The following is a 22,965-nucleotide window of genomic DNA, read 5'->3' as shown; positions in this document are numbered from 1 at the left end:
TCAACGCCACAAAGGAATATTTCCCACATTTCCCAGCCCATGGAAACCATTCCTGTATCAACACATGCATGCTGACATTCCCACTCGTCCCTTAATTCCACACCTTCCAAAGACGAATTCCCTTTGGAATGACTTGCAAACATTCACCCCACTCATCCCACACATTCTTCTGTAGTTCCTTGTCAAGTTGACGTCACATGACTCAATCACTGCTGAGCGCGTGCACGAGCTCATTTCAACCAGCGTCTGTGGGTCCACCGTGGACCAAAGAGGAGGTGTTTCAGAGGCATCGGCCGCGTGGGGAAGTGTTCCACGCAGCGCGCACGACTTGAAATGAGGGGCCGGACTGAGTGGCGCCTCCTCCAAGCTGCGGTGAATGGCGTGACGTCACGTGGGGTATATCAAGCCCGCCACGAGCCTGGGCTTCAGTGGACAGCTCCGTGGTGCTGAACCTCCCATCGCAACCTCTCCTCGCCAGCGCAGACACGAGTGGAAGCATGAAGGGACTCGAGTGGAAAGTCCTTCTTCTTTTATGCCTGGCGGAGAGCTCGGCGCAAGACTTGGGACAGACGCAGTTTATTTGCACGTCGGTGCCCAAGGACGTGGACTTGTGCGCGGCCACCATGCAGAACAGCGGGCCGGCGGAGGACCTGAAGACGACGGTCATGCAGCTGCGAGAGACGGTGCTGCAGCAAAAGGAGACCATCATGAACCAGAAGGAGACAATCCGGGAGCTAACTTCCAAGTTGAGTCGCTGCGAGAGTCAGAGCTTCCCGGCGGCGGGGGGGCCCGGCGGGAAGCGGCCGGGGGCTAAGAACACAATGGGGGATTTATCCCGGAATACTGCGGAGACCCTGGCCCAGCTGGGACACACTTTACAGACTCTCAAACAGAGACTGGAGAACCTGGAGGTAGGCAACTTGCAGAATGCTCTGATGTCCTTCACTGTGGTGTGGAAGCTGAGCCGCACGTCGTCGTTCAAGTTCAAACAAAACAACAACAGCAGCCATGTAGCACTTGTCAAAAGTCACAATATGTTTATTCATTTGGTTGTCCGGACGGATCACAATACTTGGAATAGTTATGGAGAACTCAATCAAAACTAACTTCAAATATGTCGTATTTAACATCAATAACATTGTTTGTATATTATTTGTTTATAAAAATAATAACCACCGTAATTAAGAAATACAAATATATATTTATATTATAATAAAACAAATATTGTTAAAATAATATATACAAATAAACTAAGGAAATATGTATTCATATTACATGATGTACTGTATTTTTTAATTCTGTGTGTCTTTTTGCCTACACGAGTTTAGACACACTGTAGTGTATAATGAAGAACAACGAGAGCAGTTTCTATCGTTTGATTGGGCTCGTCGCCCATCTCAAACTGTGTGTAATGCAGATGCATGATGTCGTCCAACGCAGTTGCAAATGATATGAAATAACAGACTCGAGCTTGATCTACCGAGCCTTTTAAGCACAACAAAAGCCATACTGTATTTGCAGAAGCACCATATTGGATGCGTCTAACAGTCAATGTGGCCAGCGGTGAGTGCGGATACGTTAAAGCAGTGCAGTCATTTGACGCAGAGCATAAACATCCACGGAGGTCCTGATTGAAAAGTGGATTTGCACCAGCTAACGTCTTCACTCTGCCTCACCTGAGCTTCCTTCCCGCTGTGCGCTGCAGCACTACAGCCGAGGGAATAACACCGTGCAAGCCAACAGTCTGAAGGATCTGCTTCAGAACAAGATAGACGACATGGAGAAGCAGGTTCTGTCCCGGGTCAACACGTTGGAGGAAGCCAAGAGCGGCTCCAGGAATGAGAGCGAGCAGCGGAACCGAGTGGAGTCCACGCTCACCTCCCTGCATCACCGCATCACCGACCTGGAGAAAGGTGCGTTCCAATCAATCAATCAATTGTGGAAAACAAGTTGATGTCTTGGCTCAAGGACGCCGCGTCCTCTAGAAACAAAATACTGTACTTGATCAACTCTCATGGGCTCAAACGCGTGTGCTGCTGCTGCATCATCCGTAGCCTTGAGAGGGAGCAGAGCTGCATTGCTTTGCATATCTTAAGACTCACCGGCTCAGTTTCCGTCTTTAACCAGCGTTGGGCACATTACCATACTGAAAACAGTCATGACCAGTTATCCATATCAATTATTTCCCCCTTGAAGTCATTGAATTCAATTACTTGAATTACTTTTCGCGTTCATTTGTGGAAAAACCTACATATTATGTCAAAGAATTGTGATTAGGTTACCAAAACGCCAGGAGGCGGGGCTTTTTTGGAAAGTCAGCAACCACAATTTTTACTGAGGAGCAGTAGTGAACACAAGGGGTGGCTAAAGTGTGGCTTGGGGCCATTTGCGGACCATATATCCATTTTTATTGGCCTGCAACATATTTTAAAATGACAAGAAAACCAATGAGACAGTACAATATCATGAGATACTAATAATCAAGCACCAAAAACACAAAGACGTGATGCAAGCTGCTTTTTCTTTAAACATACACTACGCAGTCAAATGTAGGGCTTTTGGGTGAAATTTCAGGCTGAAGTTAAAATGTATCATAACTTGGTTTAACCTTCTCTAAAACGTTGAATGTCCAGCTGTACAATGTTTTAATATTTGTTGCACAACTTGCGGTTCTCTATCAAGGAGCTGGCAGGCGCGTGATGGATAAGTGGACCGGTAAATGGCCTGGTTCAATTAGAAGTGGTATTCAACAGGCTGTTCACATTGTGACTTGCCGCTCAAGAGACCGGGACAGCGGCTGGGCAGGTTGCATCAGCAGGGTGCAACAGAAAGAACATTTTTTAAAAAGTCCACCGTTTGAGCTCATTGTTTGGAAACAAGTTGTGCAAGAAGTCCTGAAACAGTAAAGAGCTGAACATTAAAAAGTGTAAGGTTAAGTCCGGTCGCGTTTACGGTGGGAACGGAACTGGAGGAGTCTGTTGTCTGAGTCTGAATGATCTCCGCTGCCTCTCTATTGTCTGATGGACGGCGTGGGTGGGCATGGCCATGACGGATAGTCCAGTGTCCACCTGTCTCTCACTGTTACAAGGGCTTCCAACTGAGTTTGTCCATCCGGTTGCTTTGTTTTGTTTCAGCAACCAACTGACGATGATACCGGAATCAAACCAATCCAAAGGAAAAAAAGCAGCTTGTGTGAGGTGGCAATTTAAGCAGCAGTTCACTTTAGGTTTGGCCGATACTGTAAACGTTGACATGAATCCAATAGAAGTAAAAACAGGGCCGGTGTTACTGATACCAATACCGATATTGATACTAAGATATTGCCTTTAATCTGTAACAATAATAAATGTAAGAATATATAAATAGATACCATTTTATTCATAGCCATACTCTTACTGAAGTTTGCCAATATGACTTTTGTATATTTTATACGAGACCAAAATACAAATCCCAAAACGTGTTCTGAATTCGGTAGATTAAAAAAAAGTGAATTCGGTGATAAATTCTGTTTATGGCTGCAGAGGCGGTCAATCCTTTGGAGTTTTTTAATGTTAATGTCCCATTTATTATTTTGTATTGTTGTGTATGAAGTACATGCAGGCTTTCCTTCTGCAGGAAAAAGTCTGATACTTTGTTGTAAAAGTCTGATGACCTCCTGGTGAACATGGCTATATCATCTTCCCTCTTGGCAGTCAAATTTGTTCATTCCTTCAGCACAGCATAAAAATATCTTTGACTTGTTGGTAAGTCAGGTTGTGGTGGTAGTGCAAGTGCCCCCCTTGGGACATTTTATTGTCCAATGAGAAGGAATAATGATGTCATAGTTATATTAAAGATATTACACGTTTGTTTTCATGTTTGTTCATCATGTTTTAGGCAACATGCTGACAAAGTGAAACTGGCAGGCACCATATACTGTTGGTAGGCGGGGCTTGTGCACTAAGATGAGAAAAGATGCTCCATCTGCCCCATATTTGATCAGCAAATGTGCAAATTCCGCCTTTTTTACTTAAGAAAACGTATGATATGATGCAAAATATACATTTAAAATACAGTAAAATACAGAAAAGACACAGCGTGCTTGGAAGCTGAATTTTCCACACTGACATCGGTCTCATCTCCAGGCAAAGACAGACCATCTGATCGGTTTCAGCTGACATTCCCCCTGAGAACCAACTACATGTACGCCAAAGCCAAGAGGAGCCTGCCTGAGATGTACTCTTTCACCGTGTGTCTGTGGATCAAATCCAATGCCTCGCCAGGGGTGGGAACACCCTTCTCGTACGCCGTCCCTGGTCAGGCCAATGAGCTGGTGCTGATCGAATGGGGGAACAACCCCATGGAGTTCCTCATTAATGACAAGGTATGTCAGCTGCAATGTTTGGACTCGCGTGGCTCGTGAAATTTGGCTGGATCAGATGGATGGAGGGTTCCGTTCATTCATGCATTTTCTACCGCTTTTCCTTCTACGGGGGGTGCTGGAGCCTATCCCTATCTTGGGGCGAGAGGCGGGGCACACCCTGGACTGGTGGCCAGCCAATCCCAGGGCACATATAGACAAACAACCATTCACACTCACATTCATACCATTCAAAGCCTGGTCTTGTCGGAACTGCTGTGACCAAGTCCCTTTCAGGATTTCAGGGAAATGAACCAGATCGGTAGTAGATCCAGTTCCAAATAGCATTGCTAATAAAGTTGGGGGCAGGATCAAAAAGTGTAGTCCTGCGGGTTGTAGTTTGCCCAGGCTTGGTCTACGGTCCACTGGGAATCCAACATGGCTGCCACTGCTCAGGGATGGTTTAAATCCCAGGAGCAAACGCTGTTGTGAGAGGGCCGCTTCTGGAGATCTGGGGGTTCTAAGCAAGATTTGGCATGGGTAGCTGCTACGGGTAGCTGCTACGGGTAGCTGCTACGGGTAGCTGCAATGGGTAGCTGCAATGGGTAGCTGCAATGGGTAGCTGCAATGGGTAGCTGCTACGGGTAGCTGCTACGGGTAGCTGCAATGGGTAGCTGCAATGGGTAGCTGCAATGGGTAGCTGCAATGGGTAGCTGCAATGGGTAGCTGCTACGGGTAGCTGCTACGGGTAGCTGCTACAGGTAGCTGCTACGGGTAGCTGTTATGGGTAGCTGCTACGGGTAGCTGCAATGGGTAGCTACTACGGGTAGCTGCAATGGGTAGCTGTTATGGGTAGCTGCTACGGGTAGCTGCAATGGGTAGCTGCTACGGGTAGCTGCTACGGGTAGCTGTTATGGGTAGCTGTTATGGGTAGCTGCTACGGGTAGCTGCTAGGGTAGCTGCTACGGGTAGCTGCAATGGGTAGCTGCTACGGGTAGCTACTACGGGTAGCTGCAATGGGTAGCTGTTATGGGTAGCTGCTACGGGTAGCTGCAATGGGTAGCTGCTACGGGTAGCTGCTACGGGTAGCTGTTATGGGTAGCTGTTATGGGTAGCTGCTACGGGTAGCTGCTAGGGTAGCTGCTACGGGTAGCTGCAATGGGTAGCTGCTACGGGTAGCTGCTAGGGTAGCTGCTACGGGTAGCTGCTACGGGTAGCTGCTACGGGTAGCTGTTATGGGTAGCTGTTATGGGTAGCTGCTACGGGTAGCTGCTAGGGTAGCTGCTACGGGTAGCTGCTACGGGTATCTGCTACGGGTAGCTGTTACGGGTAGCTGCTACGGGTAGCTGCTAGGGTAGCTGCTACGGGTAGCTGCAAGACAACGATAATGTCAGTGTTGACGTCTAGCGGCCCCTCAGGTCATGCACTGGGAGAAGGTCTTCTGGTTGGACCTGAGACTAATAGAACCTTCAATGCATCTCCTCCAGGTTGCAAAGCTGCCGTTCCTCATCAATGACGGCAAATGGCATCATCTCTGCATCACATGGACCACACGAGACGGGGTGTGGGAGGCCTTCCAGGATGGCGTGATGAGAGGAAATGGGGAGAATCTGGCACCGTATCACCCCATCAAACCAGAGGGGGTGCTGGTCCTGGGACAAGAGCAGGTGCGGTGTTTAGGTTTAGAGCTTGGGGGGGTCATGTGTTGGTATCCTGGGTTATTAAAAGTTCCACATCTATTTGTGTTTGCCCTGCTTCCTTTCACAGGACATACTGGGAGGAGGCTTTGATGCAACACAAGCCTTCGTGGGCGAGCTAGCAAACCTAAACATCTGGAATAGGAAGCTGTCCATCACCGAAATCTACAACCTGGCAACTTGCAACAGCAAAGCGCCGACTGGCAACGTCTTTTCTTGGCTGGAGAGCAACATCGAAATATTTGGCGGAGCAACCAAATGGTCTTTTGAGCCTTGTCGTTCGGGCAACTGAACTGCATTTTCAGAAGAAAAGGCCTCCGTGTTCCTGAGCTTTTGTCGTTCTTGTCTTCATTTGATGTTCGTTTAGAGGCCAGTTGATCTTGACTTTAGTTGTAAAGCTTAAATCTGGGATTTCTACCATTTATGTGCTGAACAAGTTCAAAAAATCCATTCAGTTCAATTGAAAGCACAACTTAGCTTTTTTGGTTTTGGCTTCTTCTTCTTCTTCTTCTTCTTCTGCTGCTGGAAATGTGCACCCCGTGTCTGGACACGTCACCATCCGAGCCAGGATGACAGGAACTGCTGTCAATTCTTGTCAGTGGTTGATGCTGAGAAGAGAAGTCTTGGGTGATAACGCTTCCTCTTCCTCTTCCTCCTCCTCCTCATCCTCCTGGTCCTCCTCCTTTACGCTGTCCGGCTTATCCGGAACTTGCACTGTGATGGACGGAGAGACTGGAAGGAGAGGAGGGCATGAGCGGACGTGAAAAGTGGCTTCCTCTTTGTCGTTTGCTTCAAGTCTTTCTGTAACTTGCCAACTTTGTCACAAAGCCTGGGTGCCTTGGGCCGCCACAAAGAGTCAGCAGATTCCGTGTTTGTTGCTTTTTGTTTTCTCTCTTCTCCAGCTGGGTTACGTTCATTGTTTGGGACCGTCATCGGACATGTTTTGGCAGGTGTTTGTACTGCTCTGTATTAGGAATGTTACAGTATCTGTATAGTAACAGCATGAAAGACAGAGTGCTGTGAAAGCATTGTGGAAATCTGCTTTACTATCTTTTCTGGGCGTGGGTTTTTTACTGCATTGTTATATGCTCCAAGCATGGCAAATATGACAGATGAACAATTTAATTTTTCTAATAAAATTGTGATACTTAATGTCACAGTGCATTGGTCTTGTGTGTGGTTACCCCGCATGCTCATGAAGCTACAGCTGAACCACCCGAGGTTTGATGAAGACTCCAACATGGAGGGTATTAGTTGATCATGCGGTCATCCCTCGTTTATCGCGGTTACTTTGTTCCGTACACAAACGCAATTTCCAGAAAGTATACTGAATATTTTTGTAGTTAAACATTAAAAACCAGTTTATGACTTTCTAAATACGGGCTTTAACAACGCCAGAGGCCTGTAGACATGAAATACTGCCCTACACTCACTTTTACACTCTAGTCCTCTTCCTTAAATCTCATTGTTCAGGCTATGGGATCAATGCAGGAACAAAAGATGGCTGCCACCAACATAGCAAAGTACCAAGTTAACTAGATACCCTCCTTAATTTACTTATTCGAAACTTATTCTGTGTGGAACTTACCACTTCCACACTGGCAATGGCCCCGTGTCCCTTAATGCATTTGGCATCCGTGCTATTTGCTTGCGACGCCACCACGAGGTGTGTGCCATGTTTATGGGCGACTGGGACAAGTTGAGCGGGGGGGCAAGGTACTGTCTGTCCATACGTACATACATACAGTATATCCTGCTTATATCTTGGATATATTGTATATATCTTGTATATATATTGTATATACTATATTGTATATACTATATTGTATATATATTGTATATATATTGTATATACTATATTGTATATACTATATTGTATATACTATATTGTATATATATTGTATATATATTGTATATACTATATTGTATATACTATATTGTATATATATTGTATATACTATATTGTATATACTATATTGTATATATATTGTATATATATTGTATATACTATATTGTATATACTATATTGTATATATCTTGCATGTGTCTATAGATGTGGTTTGTAGAGACTCTGCAGTCTTTGGGGTATCGGGGGCATCCAAAGAGAACAAATAGAAGGCCATGCAGTCTGCGAGTGAAGCCACAGAGAAGGCCAGAAGGTGGCTTTGGATTAAGAGGGCTGATCCGTGGACCACTACTGGGAAGTCGGGAGGACGTATGATCAGTGATCCCAGGATACGTCCTCGTGTATCCATGAGATCTTTCTTTCATCGGTGAGCATCCCAGCATCCAAACCTTCAAGCTAACAACGTTCCACATTCCAAAAGTCCACGTTTCAGTTCAGCTTCAGTTCTTCAGCTTCACGTGCAATTCAAAGAGGAAATAGCTTCTGTAGTTATACGAGACGTGCTTACAGTGACTACCTAAACCTTTTGCGGAAAGGCAAGACTGTGCTCCCATTTTCTTAATCTTGTCCTTGAAGTGGATTTTCATTAGCTGAGAGAAAGCGATGCATCACCGTTCCGTAATCCTCCATGATGCACTGCAGAAAAGAAGCTGGGTCAAATTTGCTGTGAATAGAATGACAAAGTGCTCTGCGTCCCGGTGTGCACAACTTTTCTTGGGAAGTGGAATAAACAACATGGAGCTGGGAAAACAACGTGTTCTGTCCCTGAGACGTGTTTGCATATTGGCCAAGTGCCAATTCTCTTTCTGCTTTGTTGAAGTCTCGTCCTAAAGAACTTGATGTTTTTGTTGCACAACAGACAAACAAAGGTTGCCTGTCACACCATCACCATCCGTACCTTCTTCAAATGCAGTTTGTTGCCAGCATGACCCAGATGGAATACACAATACCGGACTCAAGTTCACGACATGCCAAAATAGAGCTAAATTCAGGCTAACAAAACAAAAGAGCACCACCAATGCCCAGAAGAAGGCAATATGTCCGACATCCTGCTACTGTCACAGGACTTCCGTGGTCTGGCTATTTTGACTTATTTTGGCGACTGGATGACACCGGCTATTCTTCATGCTGGTGACGCCAAGCTCCGTCCAAGCTCTTCCCCCCTGGATTATGCCATCCCGTCCAGCTAGCTACTTCCTTCTGCTATCCTCCTTCCGTCTGACGGCTATTTGTTTTCCTGAACATTCCTTCCTTTTCAGGCTGCACGGCAGGGTACCAAACCAAAAATTGCAATAGAAAAAACGAATCATACAAAAACCGTGCTACACAAGTACCTTGTGTGGTACCTTGTGTGGTACCTTGTGTGGTACTTGTGTAGTACACATAGTAGGCACATATTTAGATGTTATTGAAATGAATCCTGTGGTATTAAAGTCTGTGTAGCTAACATGTCCCAGGCAAAACACGACCATGTTAGCAACTGACAGATGAACTCGAACTTCGGCCAACTGGATATAGGTCGCAGCAGGAAGCTACTCCGCAGGAACCATAAACCTAAACCTAACCCCTGATCCTTCCTTTCAGGACTAACCTAGGGATCCTCTAACAAGTACGGTCTAGGCTGGTCCAAGGAAGCTACTCCGCAGGAACCATAAACCTAACCCTAACCCCTGATCCTTCCTTTCAGGACTAACCTAGGGATCCTCTAACAAGTACGGTCTAGGCTGGTCCAAGGAAGCTACTCCGCAGGAACCATAAACCTAACCCTAACCCCTGATCCTTCCTTTCAGGACTAACCTAGGGATCCTCTAACAAGTACGGTCTAGGCTGGTCCAAGGAAGCTACTCCGCAGGAACCATAAACCTAAACCTAACCCCTGATCCTTCCTTTCAGGACTAACCTAGGGATCCTCTAACAAGTACGGTCTAGGCTGGTCCAAGGAAGCTACTCCGCAGGAACCATAAACCTAAACCTAACCCCTGATCCTTCCTTTCAGGACTAACCTAGGGATCCTCTAACAAGTACGGTCTAGGCTGGTTCAAGGAATGTTTAACATTCCTCCCTGTATGCATCCTACACTGGTCTCCGTGGTCTTCATAGACCTTAAACATCAGCAGCTGGAGTGTGACGGAGTGTCCAAGTCCTGGGAGAGATCCCTCCTCAAGCTGAGGTGGGAAAAGTCAATAAATCAACAAACAGCAGACGGATGTCAAAGACATTCAATCAAATGCTGATTTAGGAGGAGGAATAAAACACATCCTTCCTTTTTTTTGCAACCTGCGTGTTCTTACAACAACGATCTTGTGGACACATAGAGGTAGCGCAAATAGGATTTGAACCCTGGGCTTGCTAGAAAAAGACGTACCCAACATAAATGAGCTGAACAAGGATGGATGATGTTAGTAGTCTGCTGCTTATCCTCTTCGGTTCTTTGTGGCCACGTACCTGATCTGAGACTTGCTCAAGGGTTACTCAATAAGAACTAGCAGCAGCCCAAATCCCTGAGAACTGAGCTACTGCGGCCTCATAAACTGGTTTGCCAAGACGTTGTCTTCATTGTATCTGCTTTATTACCCGGGAGTGGTCGGTAAACATCTAATGTCTCTTATAAATCTGTCTACAGATGTTGGATATGCAAATGGTGGAAGTGATGCAGCTGGATGAGCTAAACGTGCACGTGCATTGGTCCATACATTCCAAGAACACGGAATGACAGATGCTCTTCATGTCGCCACAGGGAATTGTGTAATTATGCTGTTTATCTGTTTTGAGATGAGTATGTATTTGTGCTCATGCTGAGGCCAGCGGCTGATGGACGGCTTCTGTCATCTTTTCCCGCGTGCAAATCACACAGAGTCTGTCACACAACCCCCCCCCCCCCCCCCCCCCACAAGTACAGTATATATGGGCTGTCATCATTTTCACACACAATAGCTTCATAAATACAGTAGACGAATCCTGGCATGAAAGCAGTATAGAAACTAGAAGAAAGGTTTCACTTGGCCGTAATTACAAATGCTGATTCAGGGATTTTGTCATCGTTGGCCGCAACTTGTCCCCCCCCCCTTGTCCTTCCCACCCTAGAGGAGTAGTGGGGGGTTATTATGTACTGATATCAACATGAACAATCTGGATGTTGTTCAGTTTGCCAGTACTACAAGGGAAAGTACCTGTGAAAAGTACAGGAATGGACAAGAGTGGTGCTGCGGCCCCTCACTTCCTCCCAGCCTTAGGGCCTGTCCACCCGGGAATGTTTTGGGGTGGAAACATCCTTTCACATCAGCCTGGTACTGTCGTCATAAAAACCAAAACAGGAAGTCATGGTCCTCCGTCACTCATTGATGACATCACCAGTGGTTTTTGAACTGTGTAGTTCTTGGCTAACTAACACGGTTACGCCGATTCATCTTTAGATCACAGCGACAAAGTAACCCAAAAAGGAGCCAAAGAAAGTTGCAAGTGCCAGCATTTTGCTAAAGAAGGGTTGAGGGTAAATATGATAAGTAATTCATTATCACGACATATATTATTAGATATGACACTCATTTGCTTTGTCAGCTCCAAAACAAAGCTAAAATGACCTAGATTGGATTGGTTTTGGCCCAAGAAGACACGTGTGACTCGGGCCTTCCATGTGCTTACTTCCATAAGTGCCCACTCAGCATAAAATCCCTCCACACCATTTTGCTTTGATTTATTAATATGCCGTGCCCTCACCTACTGCCACTCACTCCCTTGCTGGATCCTCACTGAAATATGCATGGCTGAAGCCCAGGAATGGGACATGAGGGAATAATGTGGGGGATCTCTGAGGAAGGGGGGGGGGGTCAGCTGCAGCCCTCATCACATTTATCACCCCCCTGTGCAATGGGAATGTGTCCGTCAAGCAGGGAAGTCACTTCAGAAGAGGATAGGATGCTGCAAACATATCATAATGTCACAGATATGAAAGTATAATCTGCACGGCAACCGAATTTGCATAAAAAATGTTCTCATGCATTGCAAATGATTGACTCCAATGTGCAGAATTGAATGAGATCCGATATAAGAGCTGTGTCAAACACCTCATGTTAGCCCATTCCACTTTAAAGGTGTCGGATACTGGAAAGGACGTGGAAGAGCAGGGAGGAGTTTAGTGTGCAGCAGCGTAGCCTTTTGATGCGTACACACGTCATGCATTTCTTTGGTCATTAAGTACAAGCAGTCAACGCGCCAGAGGAAGTGGAGCTCCAACTCAATGCTGGTGGGAAAGCTGCATAAACCCCTCCACAATGCAAACCAATACCTGACCAGCGACGGAGCCAAGACAGCAGAGTTTAGACACACTTCCTCCACTTGTTGATTGTTTGACTGTTGATCCTCCATCTTGTCATCCTCTCAACAAAAAAGCGACAGTATTTTCTATCCACACAATAAGAGTACAATCTGCAAGATGTGTGACCCACAAGAGGAATTTTCCTATCATTCAGTATTTGAATGACACTTTTTGGCTTCTACTACTTGGACCCAATACTGGGAACCAGTATAACCTTGGAAACTACAGTATAGCCAATCTGCACTTCTGACACACTTTGTCTTTGTTGGTGATCGAAACCAAGAAAAAATGTCCCGACTTTTGTCCCGGGAGCTTGTAGACCAGTGAAATCAACACTCGCCTTGTCTGCTGGCAGGATTACGATGTTTTCATCTTTGCTCATCTTTTCTTTCCTCAAGGGTGATGTTAGAAGGGGGGGTGGGGGGGGGGCAGGGACTTGGCACAGGAACGCGCTGCCGACACTTTTAACCTAATTAGTTCCCCCTCTGTTGCAGTTGTCTGTACACCGACCAATACCTACTTTTGACTTACACCACCCACTGGATCACAAAGTGGGAGCTATCAGAACCTTGCAAACAGCTGATAACGTTCCCACTTTGGCCCACAAGCCAACAAGAACGTGCATACACACCTGAGGGATACCATGCTGGGAGTTGGGTCCAAATCTTTGTGACTACCACAAGATCCGATGCAGCAGGGGGTCAAACTACAGTACAACAGATTGTTATGTACGATGGTGGATGGTAACCAAACGGCCCCCAAATACATCTCGGACCTCATCCAAATTTACTCTCCAGCGTGGTCACTGAGGTCCGAGGGCCAGCTCCAACTTGTGGTGCCCAAGACGAGACTTAAGACCAGGGGAGACCGAGCCTTTTCTGGGGTTGGCCCCAAGCTATGGAGCTCTCCCCCCTCCCAAGTAAAAAAGGCCCCCGACATCGAAAGCTTTAAGTCTCGTCTTAAAAGCCACTTTTATTCTCTGGCTTTTAACTCGGAGTTAGTCGTATGGTCCTGAGTCTTTTAGTTCTTTCTTTTTATTTGAATTGCTTTTATTCTTTTATACTTTTATTGCTTTGCTTCTTGATTTGTTTTGTCTTGTTTTTTTACTTTTTATTTTACTAGTCTGTGCAGCACCTGTTTATAAATGTGCTCTATAAATAAAGTGGATTGGATTGGATAACCAGACAGTTTATAAGAACTGAGGAAAAAAACAGGAGCACCGCAGCATTGTGTTTTAACAAGGATACAAAAACGCTACAGTGCAGCGGAACGGCGCCAGAACGGAAACGGCACGGTCACAGGAGTGAAATATCTGTGATCATTTCTTGTGTCCAACCTTTAGGTTGATCACTAAAAACGATGGTGTGACGTTTTTCGAGTGTTCCAACAAGAAATAAACGTGAGAAAGCAGTATATCAAGTGTATATAATAATTGTAAAAAATGAAGTTGGCTACTGAGGGTGCGAGGGAACACAGTAAATAGAAACTGGGGCGTTGGAAAACCACTGTTAGATAGTATTAGTCATTTCTTCTCACATTCTTCTCCTACTTTATTTGTCTTTGTGTGAGTTGGACTTGGGCAGCTGTGGGCTCCTTTTTTATTCTCACAGCACGTCTGCTCGCCTGCTCGCCTCCTCGCCTCCTCGCCTCCTCGCCTCCTCGCCTGCTCGTCGTCCCACATTCCCTGCAGATTCTTACGATTTTAACTTTGTCGTGTTACCGCCTGCTGCATGCAGATCTCTCTGTCGCCCTCACTTCTCTCCTCAGGGAACAAGTTACATCTCATATCAGTACATAATGTGTGTGTGTGGGGGGGGGGGGGGCTCCTCAGGGGGTGGGCGGTGGGGTGCTGTCTACACACAGCGGTGGGCTGCATTGACATAACTTCCACAAGGGAGAACGTGTAAGAATCCACTGACTACATTTCCAGTATCAATACCAAGGGTGGTATCGAGGTTGGAGGTGGGCCTCATGCTAGTAATGTATATATTTATACTTATATACTTGTACTTTTGAGGGAATTCCTGTATCGAGGTTGGAGGTGGGCCTCATGCTAGTAATGTATATATTTATACTTATATACTTGTACTTTTGAGGGAATTCCTGTATCGAGGTTGGAGGTGGGCCTCATGCTAGTAATGTATATATTTATACTTATATACTTGTACTTTTGAGGGAATTCCTGTATCGAGGTTGGAGGTGGGCCTCATGCTAGTAATGTATATATTTATACTTATATACTTGTACTTTTGAGGGAATTCCTGTATCGAGGTTGGAGGTGGGCCTCATGCTAGTAATGTATATATTTATACTTATATACTTGTACTTTTGAGGGAATTCCTCCACTGTACTGAACTGCAAACAAGATGATGTAACCTCCCAAGGGGGAATGGAGAGTTCAAGGTCAGTGGTCAATTGGTGACGACACAAGCTCAGAGAGAATATGAGAATAAGGTGGAGAAAAGAGGAGCCTTACACCAGGAGGGGGGTGGGGGGTCGGAGGGGTGGGGGGGTCTGACATTCGTTAGAGAAGAAAACAAGCCCGCGGGAGGGAACATGTTTGACTAACCAGCAGCCAAACTCATGCTACATATTCATGTTGTACGAATACAATAAAACTCTACAGATTTAATGATTTCAAAAATGGCAGAATATTCTAGAACAGTGGTTCCGTACGCCTTCATACATCTGACCTGAAGCCTCGTACCCTCCGTCCTGTCTTTGGGCCAAAGACAGTGGTTTCCTGTGGTTTCTGAGTTGAATTAAAATGTGTAATTGGGTTCATAGTTGGCCAATAAATATGTTAAAAATGGTTAAAAAGTTTCAGTTGAAAAGTGAAGAGTGAGACATCTTCGTATGAGTGACAGCTGTCACAGAGTTCTCTTCTCACGATTCGACAATCTTTGACGTTTTTCCTTCTCTTGGTGCAGAACAAGCTAGCAAAGGCAGAAAGAAAATGTGAAAAGCTCAAAAACGAGCTGCGTTTCTTCTAAAATGTTTGAGCCTTGGGAAACGTCCGTCTTTGTGAGTATCTATCAGTAAAAAGTACTTCAAATAGCAATCTTAAATGTTCCTGAATTACTATTTGAATGTGTTTGGAAACTTGATGATGTGATGTAGCTTTCAGCTATCCCGTGTTTTGGCTAGCTACTTGTTTTGAGCATATTTAATGTACATGTATATATAGTACTTGCAGTCACCACACTTACTGTATACAAGCATGAAAAAGAAAGCTGAATTGAAGCAAGAAAAGGAAGCATTGTGTTTAACTCTTATTTTGAAATAATTCCCCACCTTGCCAACATGCTTCATGTTCATCACTTGCACCTGCTTTGAGTTTGACTGACAGGCCTCTGTTACTTCAGGTGTGCTGTCTTTGGGTTGTCTTTCATCCTTTGACTGATCTTTGTGCTTATCCTGCCTTATCCTGCATTGCAGCACTGATTCATTCAAATAAACATTTTACCTTCAATCATGCCGGGGTGGCCATCTTAGATTTGAGAATGAAGTGGTGGACAATATGTATTTGTCAGACATCATTAAAAAGCCAACATGGAGCATCTCCATTCATCCTAATTCCTTAGCAGTGATGACTTACTGTCTACATTTTACAGTTGGATTGTTTGATTGATGATTGATTGATGATTGATTGACGATTGTCCTCCTCCACCCACACAGCTAAATGAACCAAATGACCAAAATCACACGAGCATGGCGGGGGCATGCAGCATGTAAACTGGGACTTTACATATTAGTGTCGGAAAAGGGAGAGACAATGATTTTGGGAATAAGGACATCACTAGCAGTCAAACAGTCCACGGGGGCACCAAGGACATGAACATATTCCATGCCTAATGATCCCTTCCTTAAAACACCTTCCTTTGCCTGACTGCCGCCTCCATTGCTCTCTCTCGCTGCAATAGCGCCATGAATAATTGAACGAGCCTGAATCTGGATTGAACGTTTGTGTGTTGCGGTTGTTGTCTTTCGTGTCTAATGTGGAAAGGCGAGCGTGTTTGTGACAAAACGCCCAATCAAAATAAACAAAAGAATCTCTCATCTCATGTACTACACCATCTGCTTCAGCGTTAGAAGACCCTTGAAGACACACAAAGCCACCACGTCAGCCACCGTGCAGCCCAGGGACCAGTGAATGTGCGGCATGGAGTTTGTAATGTAGCCATCATGAATATTCCTCCATAGAAGCTTTCCGCTGCTCGGAATCCAGGCTTCCCCGGTGAGATAAGGAACACGCTGGAAGGATGAAAAAAGGCGGCGCTGCAGTGGAAGTGAGTGTTGCCAGTGAGACAGGCTGCAGTGAACGTGTGCAGTAAAAAAACAGGCATATCTGCTTTAGTGCCTCCGACGTGGAACAGAAGGCAAATGTTGGTGTATGACGGAACGGAAGGGTGTATCTACCAGGTGTTGTCAAACCATGCCAGTGTGTGTGTGTGTGTGTGTGTGTGTGTAAGAGTTGTGTGGAGTCAATGTTTCAATTTGAGCTTAATTGGCCCAAATCTGCCATTCATGGAGGCCAGTTCCTTGCCCCTCGATGTGGCCCCCTGGGAGAGAAAGAACATAAATGCCTTATTAAACTCCTACTCCTCCTCCAATATTCATATACTCTCCCTAACACACACACACCTGCCTTGCCTACAGCCAGAAACAGCAGCAACGTGTGTAATTAGGTCAATATCAAGTTCTTCAATGCATATTCATATTCATAACAGGACTCACACCTTCATCACATGACATGTTGCACGCTGTGTATTGAGGCGTATATAAACATGGGTGCACCTGAAGAGACTGTCAAAAATAAAGGTCCCAGTCATGACGATGTAAGTTTGGGGTGTTTTAGAGAAAAGCTGTCTGGCGGGAACGGGGCAGCCAGGAGCCAATCAGACCGTGAACCATGGCATCGCTACTATGAATGCTAACGCCGCTCTATCGAGATAACAATGCAAAAAGTGTATCTTCAGTGACATATTGCAGTCGAGGGCTTTAGCGTACTTCTGGCGGCTTTCCGCCAGCTGCTTATAATTATCTACATGGTAGTTTCCAATAAACTTGAAACATGTTCATGAAATGTCTCGACATGACGCCATTTTGTCCACCTCCGAGAGAGATTTCTGCAATTAAAACCAAAAGATTTAGGTCTTGGAATGTGCAGACAGGCGTTCAGATAGAAGCGGTTGCTTGTAGACAAACTGTACATTCTGATAAACTACCGGTTTGCCCTATTTGAGCCAATACTGCACCTTGGAAACTGTAGTCTATCTGACTTACTTTTGCTTTATGATCTAAACCAAGAAAATTGTCACTACTTTTCTTCTGGAAGCCTTTTGCTTGTAGACCAGTGCAATCCACGTAATATGGAAGCGGCACTATTGGAAGCCCACATCAAGTGCTTTACGTAAACCTTGCAATCCACCCTAACTCGTTGTCCCCAGTGCCAGCGAGTGATGCATGGCTGTTTTTTTTCCATTGGAGTTGAATTGCTGCCGCCAAGCAGACGCTGTCGTCCGTCTACATTTGATCAAAGTTACTTGAGATTTGTCAGATCAAAACATGTAGCTGTTTGGAATAGTCTGCAGCAAGTATCCATAATCCATAGGGTCCATGAGGTTTAATATGACAATAGTTGGAGATAAAGAGGTTTTGTCCCACCCCTAAAATGGGAGTGATGCTGAGTCCCAGCATGTATAGTAGTACTGTACAAGGTTACGTGTGTAGTGGCCCTATGTATGTTGCGCCTATGTTCATGTTGTGCTGCTATTTTGTGTTGGCACCGCAGTTGTAGTCAGCGTTGGTGAACCCAAGTGTCTCGATTGGATACCTTAAGAAGCTCAATATTAACTAATTCTTCTTCCTCTTTGCTGTATGGATGTGTGGAAATGACGGATGTTTGGGCGCTGCGTGTGTGTTAGACAGGAAGAGAGTCAAAGTGATGATTCAGCAGCTGAATGCGAGCCAAGAAGAAGCTGGCTATGAATATAGACAGGCAGGAGATGCAAGCGGTGACAAGACGAATAGATTCCCACCCGATAGATACACAGCATGAGCATCGTGCTGCGAGGATGAAGAGGCGCATCAATAACAAGGTGGGAGGAAAACAAGGACAACACAATTCACATGGACGTCTTCCTCACATTTCCATTGGTACGCTACTCTCTAAACAACATTATTGTGCTGTCACCTTTATGATGGCTTGATTTAAGACCACAGAAGGTCGTCCTTATCAAGATGAGGTTTTTTTTTCCCTTGTATTCCCTCGGTGCTGTTAGCAGGCATATATATATACATATATATATATATATACTATATATACATATATATACGTATATTGGGTGAGGTAAGGATAAGAAAGATGAGGGACCGGGCCAGGTGAAGACACGATGGGTTCCTGATATCAAGGGAGTTGGCAGCACAGTCGCCAGGAAAAGCATTCGTAACAAATCTTGCCTCTTGAAGTTTGAAGGCTCGGGAGAATGTGATGTGGTCACATGAGAGGAAACACGTCGCTCTTGGTCGTGAGGCAAAGAAGAGGCAGAGAAGTGGTGAAGATGAGCCATCTGTCAACACCATCTGTCAAACATGGAGGTGGCAACATTTTTCTGACTAAAATCCCCCCTGGGACGTGGGCAATCCTGGTGACCAACTACAAGAAACAGAAAGTTCTGAGCTTGCCAGCAAGGGTTTCCCCACCAAGTATTAAATCACCTTTTGTGGGCCTGGTGTGGCCCACGGGCCACAGTTTGCTCATCTCTGCTGTACAATGCGTATTAAATCCAACTTATAACATGTCATAGGAATGAGAACGTCAAGGGATGCCCACATTTTCCTAAACGCCAATCAAGAGAGCTACAAATTTCCCCACTGAGGGACGAATAAAGGCATATCTTATATAAGTTGGTTGGTTTGTTGTGTTCAGTCATCGTGCCCATTATTATCTTTATTATTATTATCTTTATTATTATTATCTTTATTATTATTGTCTTTATTATTATTGTCTTTATTATTATTATTATTATTATTATTATTATTATGTTTATTATTATTATGTTTACTGTTATTATTTTTATTATTATTATGTTTACTATGACTAATCTATTGCCTCTGACATTGGCCCCAGTATGCGGATCCCCGACCCCTCCCACTGATCAATACTGCCCCATCTGACCACGTCTATTTCTGGATGTCATCCCCGCAGAGTCAGCTCACTTTCCACCTTGTCCTCAGCTTCCGCCCGCCTGAACGGGCCCGCGTGGCAGAGGGCTACCAGCTGCCAAGTCTGACTCATTTGAAAAGTACCCCGCAGGTGACACATTAGACGCAATATGTCTCATTACTAGTTATTCCACCTGTGTCCAAAGGGCGGCCCGGGGGCCATTTGCTGCCCACAGCTTGCTTGTTTATTGGCCTGCAGCACATTACACTGATCATTTCAACACGGAACATTAACATTACTCATTAACAACTACTCTACTCGTTGGTTCCTCACCAACTACTCTATCCATTGGTTCCTCACCAACTACTCTACCCATTGGTTCCTCACCAACTACTCTACTCATTGGTTCCTCACCAACTACTCTACTCATTGGTTCCTCACCAACTACTCTACCCATTGGTTCCTCACCAACTACTCTAAAGTAATGTACCTTAGTTCCTCACTAACTACTCTACTCATTGGTTCCTCACCAACTACTCTACCCGTTGGTTCCTCGCCAACTACTCTACTCGTTGGTTCCTCGCCAACTACTCTACTCGTTGGTTCCTCACCAACTACTCTACCCATTGGTTCCACACCAACTTCAAGTATTTTAAAAGGTCCTTCAACCAGGACCCCCGTCTAGGCGAAATAAGTTAGGACCATTCCAAGGGCCCCTGTGAAAGACCATGAAGATGTAGTGACAACAGCGGTCTGTGGGGTCCACAATTCCTGTCCGTGCCCCTGCCGACAACACATCCACAGGTATTTATAGACGACGAGACATTTATTATTTATTTAAAAGGCGCCCGGTGCAAAAGTCTGACTGACCCAAAAAGGTAATGAGAACAGTATCTAAAAAGAGTCAGTCTGACCCACATCCCCGCTAAATGTAGGGTGAGTGCATAAAAAGTTATCTGACCATATTTGCTCAGATATTACCTGCACTTTTCACAGCTCAGGAAAACTGCAGCGTACTTTCTCACCAACACACACAAGCTGCTGATCTTCAAAGTTTCACAGTTCTTTTGCCGTCTCATTCAGTTCCTGAAAAAAAAGCATAGAGAGAAGCAGAAGTCATGGAAAGCTTTTATCGGTAAAACAAGAGCACATTTAGTGCCTCTGCAGACACGCAAAGTATCTCCACTAAACACCAAAAACCAGCAGGTCATTGTTTAGCACACACGGGATCTTCTAAAAGGTGCTAAGCGGAACACCGTGGCGGTGCCGTTGTTTGTGTGTGTGCCCCCGCCCGCATCACAAACAAGAGGCCATTAGCGGCCCCCATCATCACTCCCAACAATGCGGCTGTCTAATCCAGTCCAGATAGTTTGGGGCACCCCACGGCCACCCAGGACTTTCTTGCACTACAGAGGCAATAAACAGCGGCAAGCGGAGTTGGAGATCAGGAAAGCCTCGAGGAAGGAAGCTGTAATCATCATCATCATCATCAGCTGTCACTGTGTCAAATGGCCACTAAAAGGATAGAAGTTGTCATAGCAGCGGTGGACATCATATAAGAGGGGCAGACCTTGGATCACTGACGGGGGAAAGGAAGCGTTACGGCTGCAGGGAGCTAAGAGTTATTCAATGCAGATACTCTGTGCTGCGGCTGCTGATTATGCAGCGACGGTTTGTCTCCTTGTTCGGTGGCCTTTGATGCAAGTCAGGGTGGGACATGATCGTATTGTGAAATAAACACATTGGCCACTGGCAAACATAATCTCATAAACGTGTACTGGTGTCAAACATAGTATGCGTGGGGCATATTGCAAATTGCAACAATTTCATAAAAAGACTGAACATTATTATTATTATCTCATTATTGGTCCCGTATAGTTGCACTTAACAACATACAGAGTTATGATTAGCATCCAAATGAATAATACTGGCAATTGCCAAATATATGATGAATGAATTGAACACCATTTTGTAGGCCTTCCTCGGGCAGAGGTGTTTACCACTGAGGCAACAAAAAAGCAAGTCATCGATATTGGCAACAAATGTAAAAATGGAAAAAAGGGTGCTAAGGTCTTAGTCACAGTATGACGGAGAAGCCAAAGCCCAAAGACCATCCGTCTTTTGTCTTTAAAGTCTGCTGTTGGGAATGTAGTAAAACACGTAAACGGACAAACATGCGGTGCCCAACACAGCACTGATGATCATGTCATGATGAATATACTCTATTCTCATTTCTATTCCTATTTTGCCAGCGTCCTGGTGTGCTCCATCCAAAACTACAGACTACTTAAGCCAGAGAAGATGGTGATTATTAAACGTGGCCTCATTCATGTGACGGCCTCTAACATATTTGGACCACCAAGATTTCCTTGAGGAAGGCTGTTATTTCAAGACTAATGGTGACGGGTATTTTCTGAACGTAGCACACGGTACGATGGTGCTTCATGGCTCATGACTCAACTCATTAGCGGTAGGGATGCTAGTAGGCAATTCTACTTTGTTTTTAATGAAATATGATGATGCACGGAAGAAAGACAGCGGTAATTACAAACAATGGACGTTTACACACTAATTCTAATGGAGAGTACAAAAATAATTCCCACTGTCTTGAGCTGGAGCATTACTCCATTACATAACATGCTGCTTAAGCAAACCTTACTTTACTCAATAAGCTTGATTCTCTGCCATACTGTGTAGTAAAAGGCTTAACCCGTCCAAGAACTTTTATGACATAATGAGAGGTCCAAGTTAGCGTATCGTTTGACGAAGCTGCTCAGGAGGCGTGTAAAAGTAACGATACGTACGAGTAAAGCGTCCGCGTTCAGAAGTCGGGTGTGCAATTAACTCTTCTTACCTGTCAGAGCCTGAGAGTGAACGCCGGACTACACTGTTCTGCTTTCATGCTCCTGACACGCCAAGTCCATCACACATGTGGAACTATTAGATTAGTCAGCGTCCATCCATCCGTGCATTTTCTAGGCCTCTTATCCGATGAGACAGCGGCCATTAGTCTAATACGCGAACAGGAGACAGGAACTACAGCGCTTCCTGTCTTATTAGCCACATAAGTTTGGAGAGCTACGACATGTAGAAATGTATGGTTAGCATCATTCATCTGTTCCAGAAGGTCTGACTGAAACAGCACTCCAACCAAATACATTTTTCCCATAAGAAATAAGAAATAATATATATTTTTTCCATTTGTGCGTGTATTACTGTAGTAATAGTAATAATAGTAGAGTATTGTGGTTGAGGACATAGGTGGGACTGATATGTTTTGCTTTCTTCCTAACCTCCAATGTCAGGGTTACTTCAGGTATATGTGGTGCTTTAGTTAAGTCAGCTATTGTCCTTAGGAGATGATGCTAAACACTCGGCATGAGCGTGCTCAGAATGATGACAAATCCACCAGCGGCATGCCCAATCAGCTGTCACATTTGTGCAACGTTCTACGATTGATAGGACGAAGAAAGCACACATTTGAAGGCCTTTCATGACATTGAAGCCGAGTGTGTATCACTCAACTTAAGCGGGTTCCAC

General features: G+C 45.0%; 2 protein-coding genes across 3 annotated transcripts in view; one reads left to right on the top strand and one right to left on the bottom strand.

Moving 5' to 3' along the window:
• The first annotated feature begins 420 nt into the window (after positions 1 to 420).
• LOC131135608 (neuronal pentraxin-1-like) lies at positions 421 to 7,209 on the top strand. The gene is made up of 5 exons (XM_058081710.2): positions 421 to 911; positions 1,706 to 1,913; positions 4,125 to 4,363; positions 5,827 to 6,006; positions 6,107 to 7,209. The coding sequence occupies exons 1-5, from the start codon at positions 498 to 500 to the stop codon at positions 6,326 to 6,328; spliced, it is 1,263 nt and encodes a 420-aa protein (XP_057937693.2). The 5' UTR covers positions 421 to 497; the 3' UTR covers positions 6,329 to 7,209.
• Positions 7,210 to 20,246: 13,037 nt separating this feature from the next.
• The window catches only part of LOC131122743 (endonuclease V-like), a 29,715-nt gene continuing 26,996 nt past the window's right edge, over positions 20,247 to 22,965 (bottom strand). For both annotated transcript variants that reach the window (XM_058065408.2, XM_058065409.2), the window contains one exon: positions 20,247 to 20,511. In XM_058065408.2, the coding sequence (XP_057921391.2) occupies positions 20,501 to 20,511 (11 nt within the window). In that variant the 3' untranslated portion in view covers positions 20,247 to 20,500. The remainder of the gene's footprint in view (positions 20,512 to 22,965) is intronic.

This window comes from Doryrhamphus excisus, linkage group LG9 (assembly GCF_037039965.1).
Source record: "Doryrhamphus excisus strain RoL-2023G ecotype Guam linkage group LG9, RoL_Dexc_Guam_v1.1, whole genome shotgun sequence".
NCBI lineage: Eukaryota > Metazoa > Chordata > Actinopteri > Syngnathiformes > Syngnathidae > Doryrhamphus > Doryrhamphus excisus.
This window is presented reverse-complemented; position numbering and strand designations above follow the sequence as displayed.

Bases quoted from the DNA above. Each gene is read 5' to 3' on its own strand.
- LOC131135608 (XM_058081710.2), top strand. From the start codon at position 498: ATGAAGGGACTCGAGTGGAAAGTCCTTCTTCTTTTATGCCTGGCGGAG. The intron at 912-1,705 runs GTAGGCAACTTG...TGTGCGCTGCAG, and splicing joins AGAGACTGGAGAACCTGGAG to CACTACAGCCGAGGGAATAA. The intron at 4,364-5,826 runs GTATGTCAGCTG...CATCTCCTCCAG, and splicing joins AGTTCCTCATTAATGACAAG to GTTGCAAAGCTGCCGTTCCT.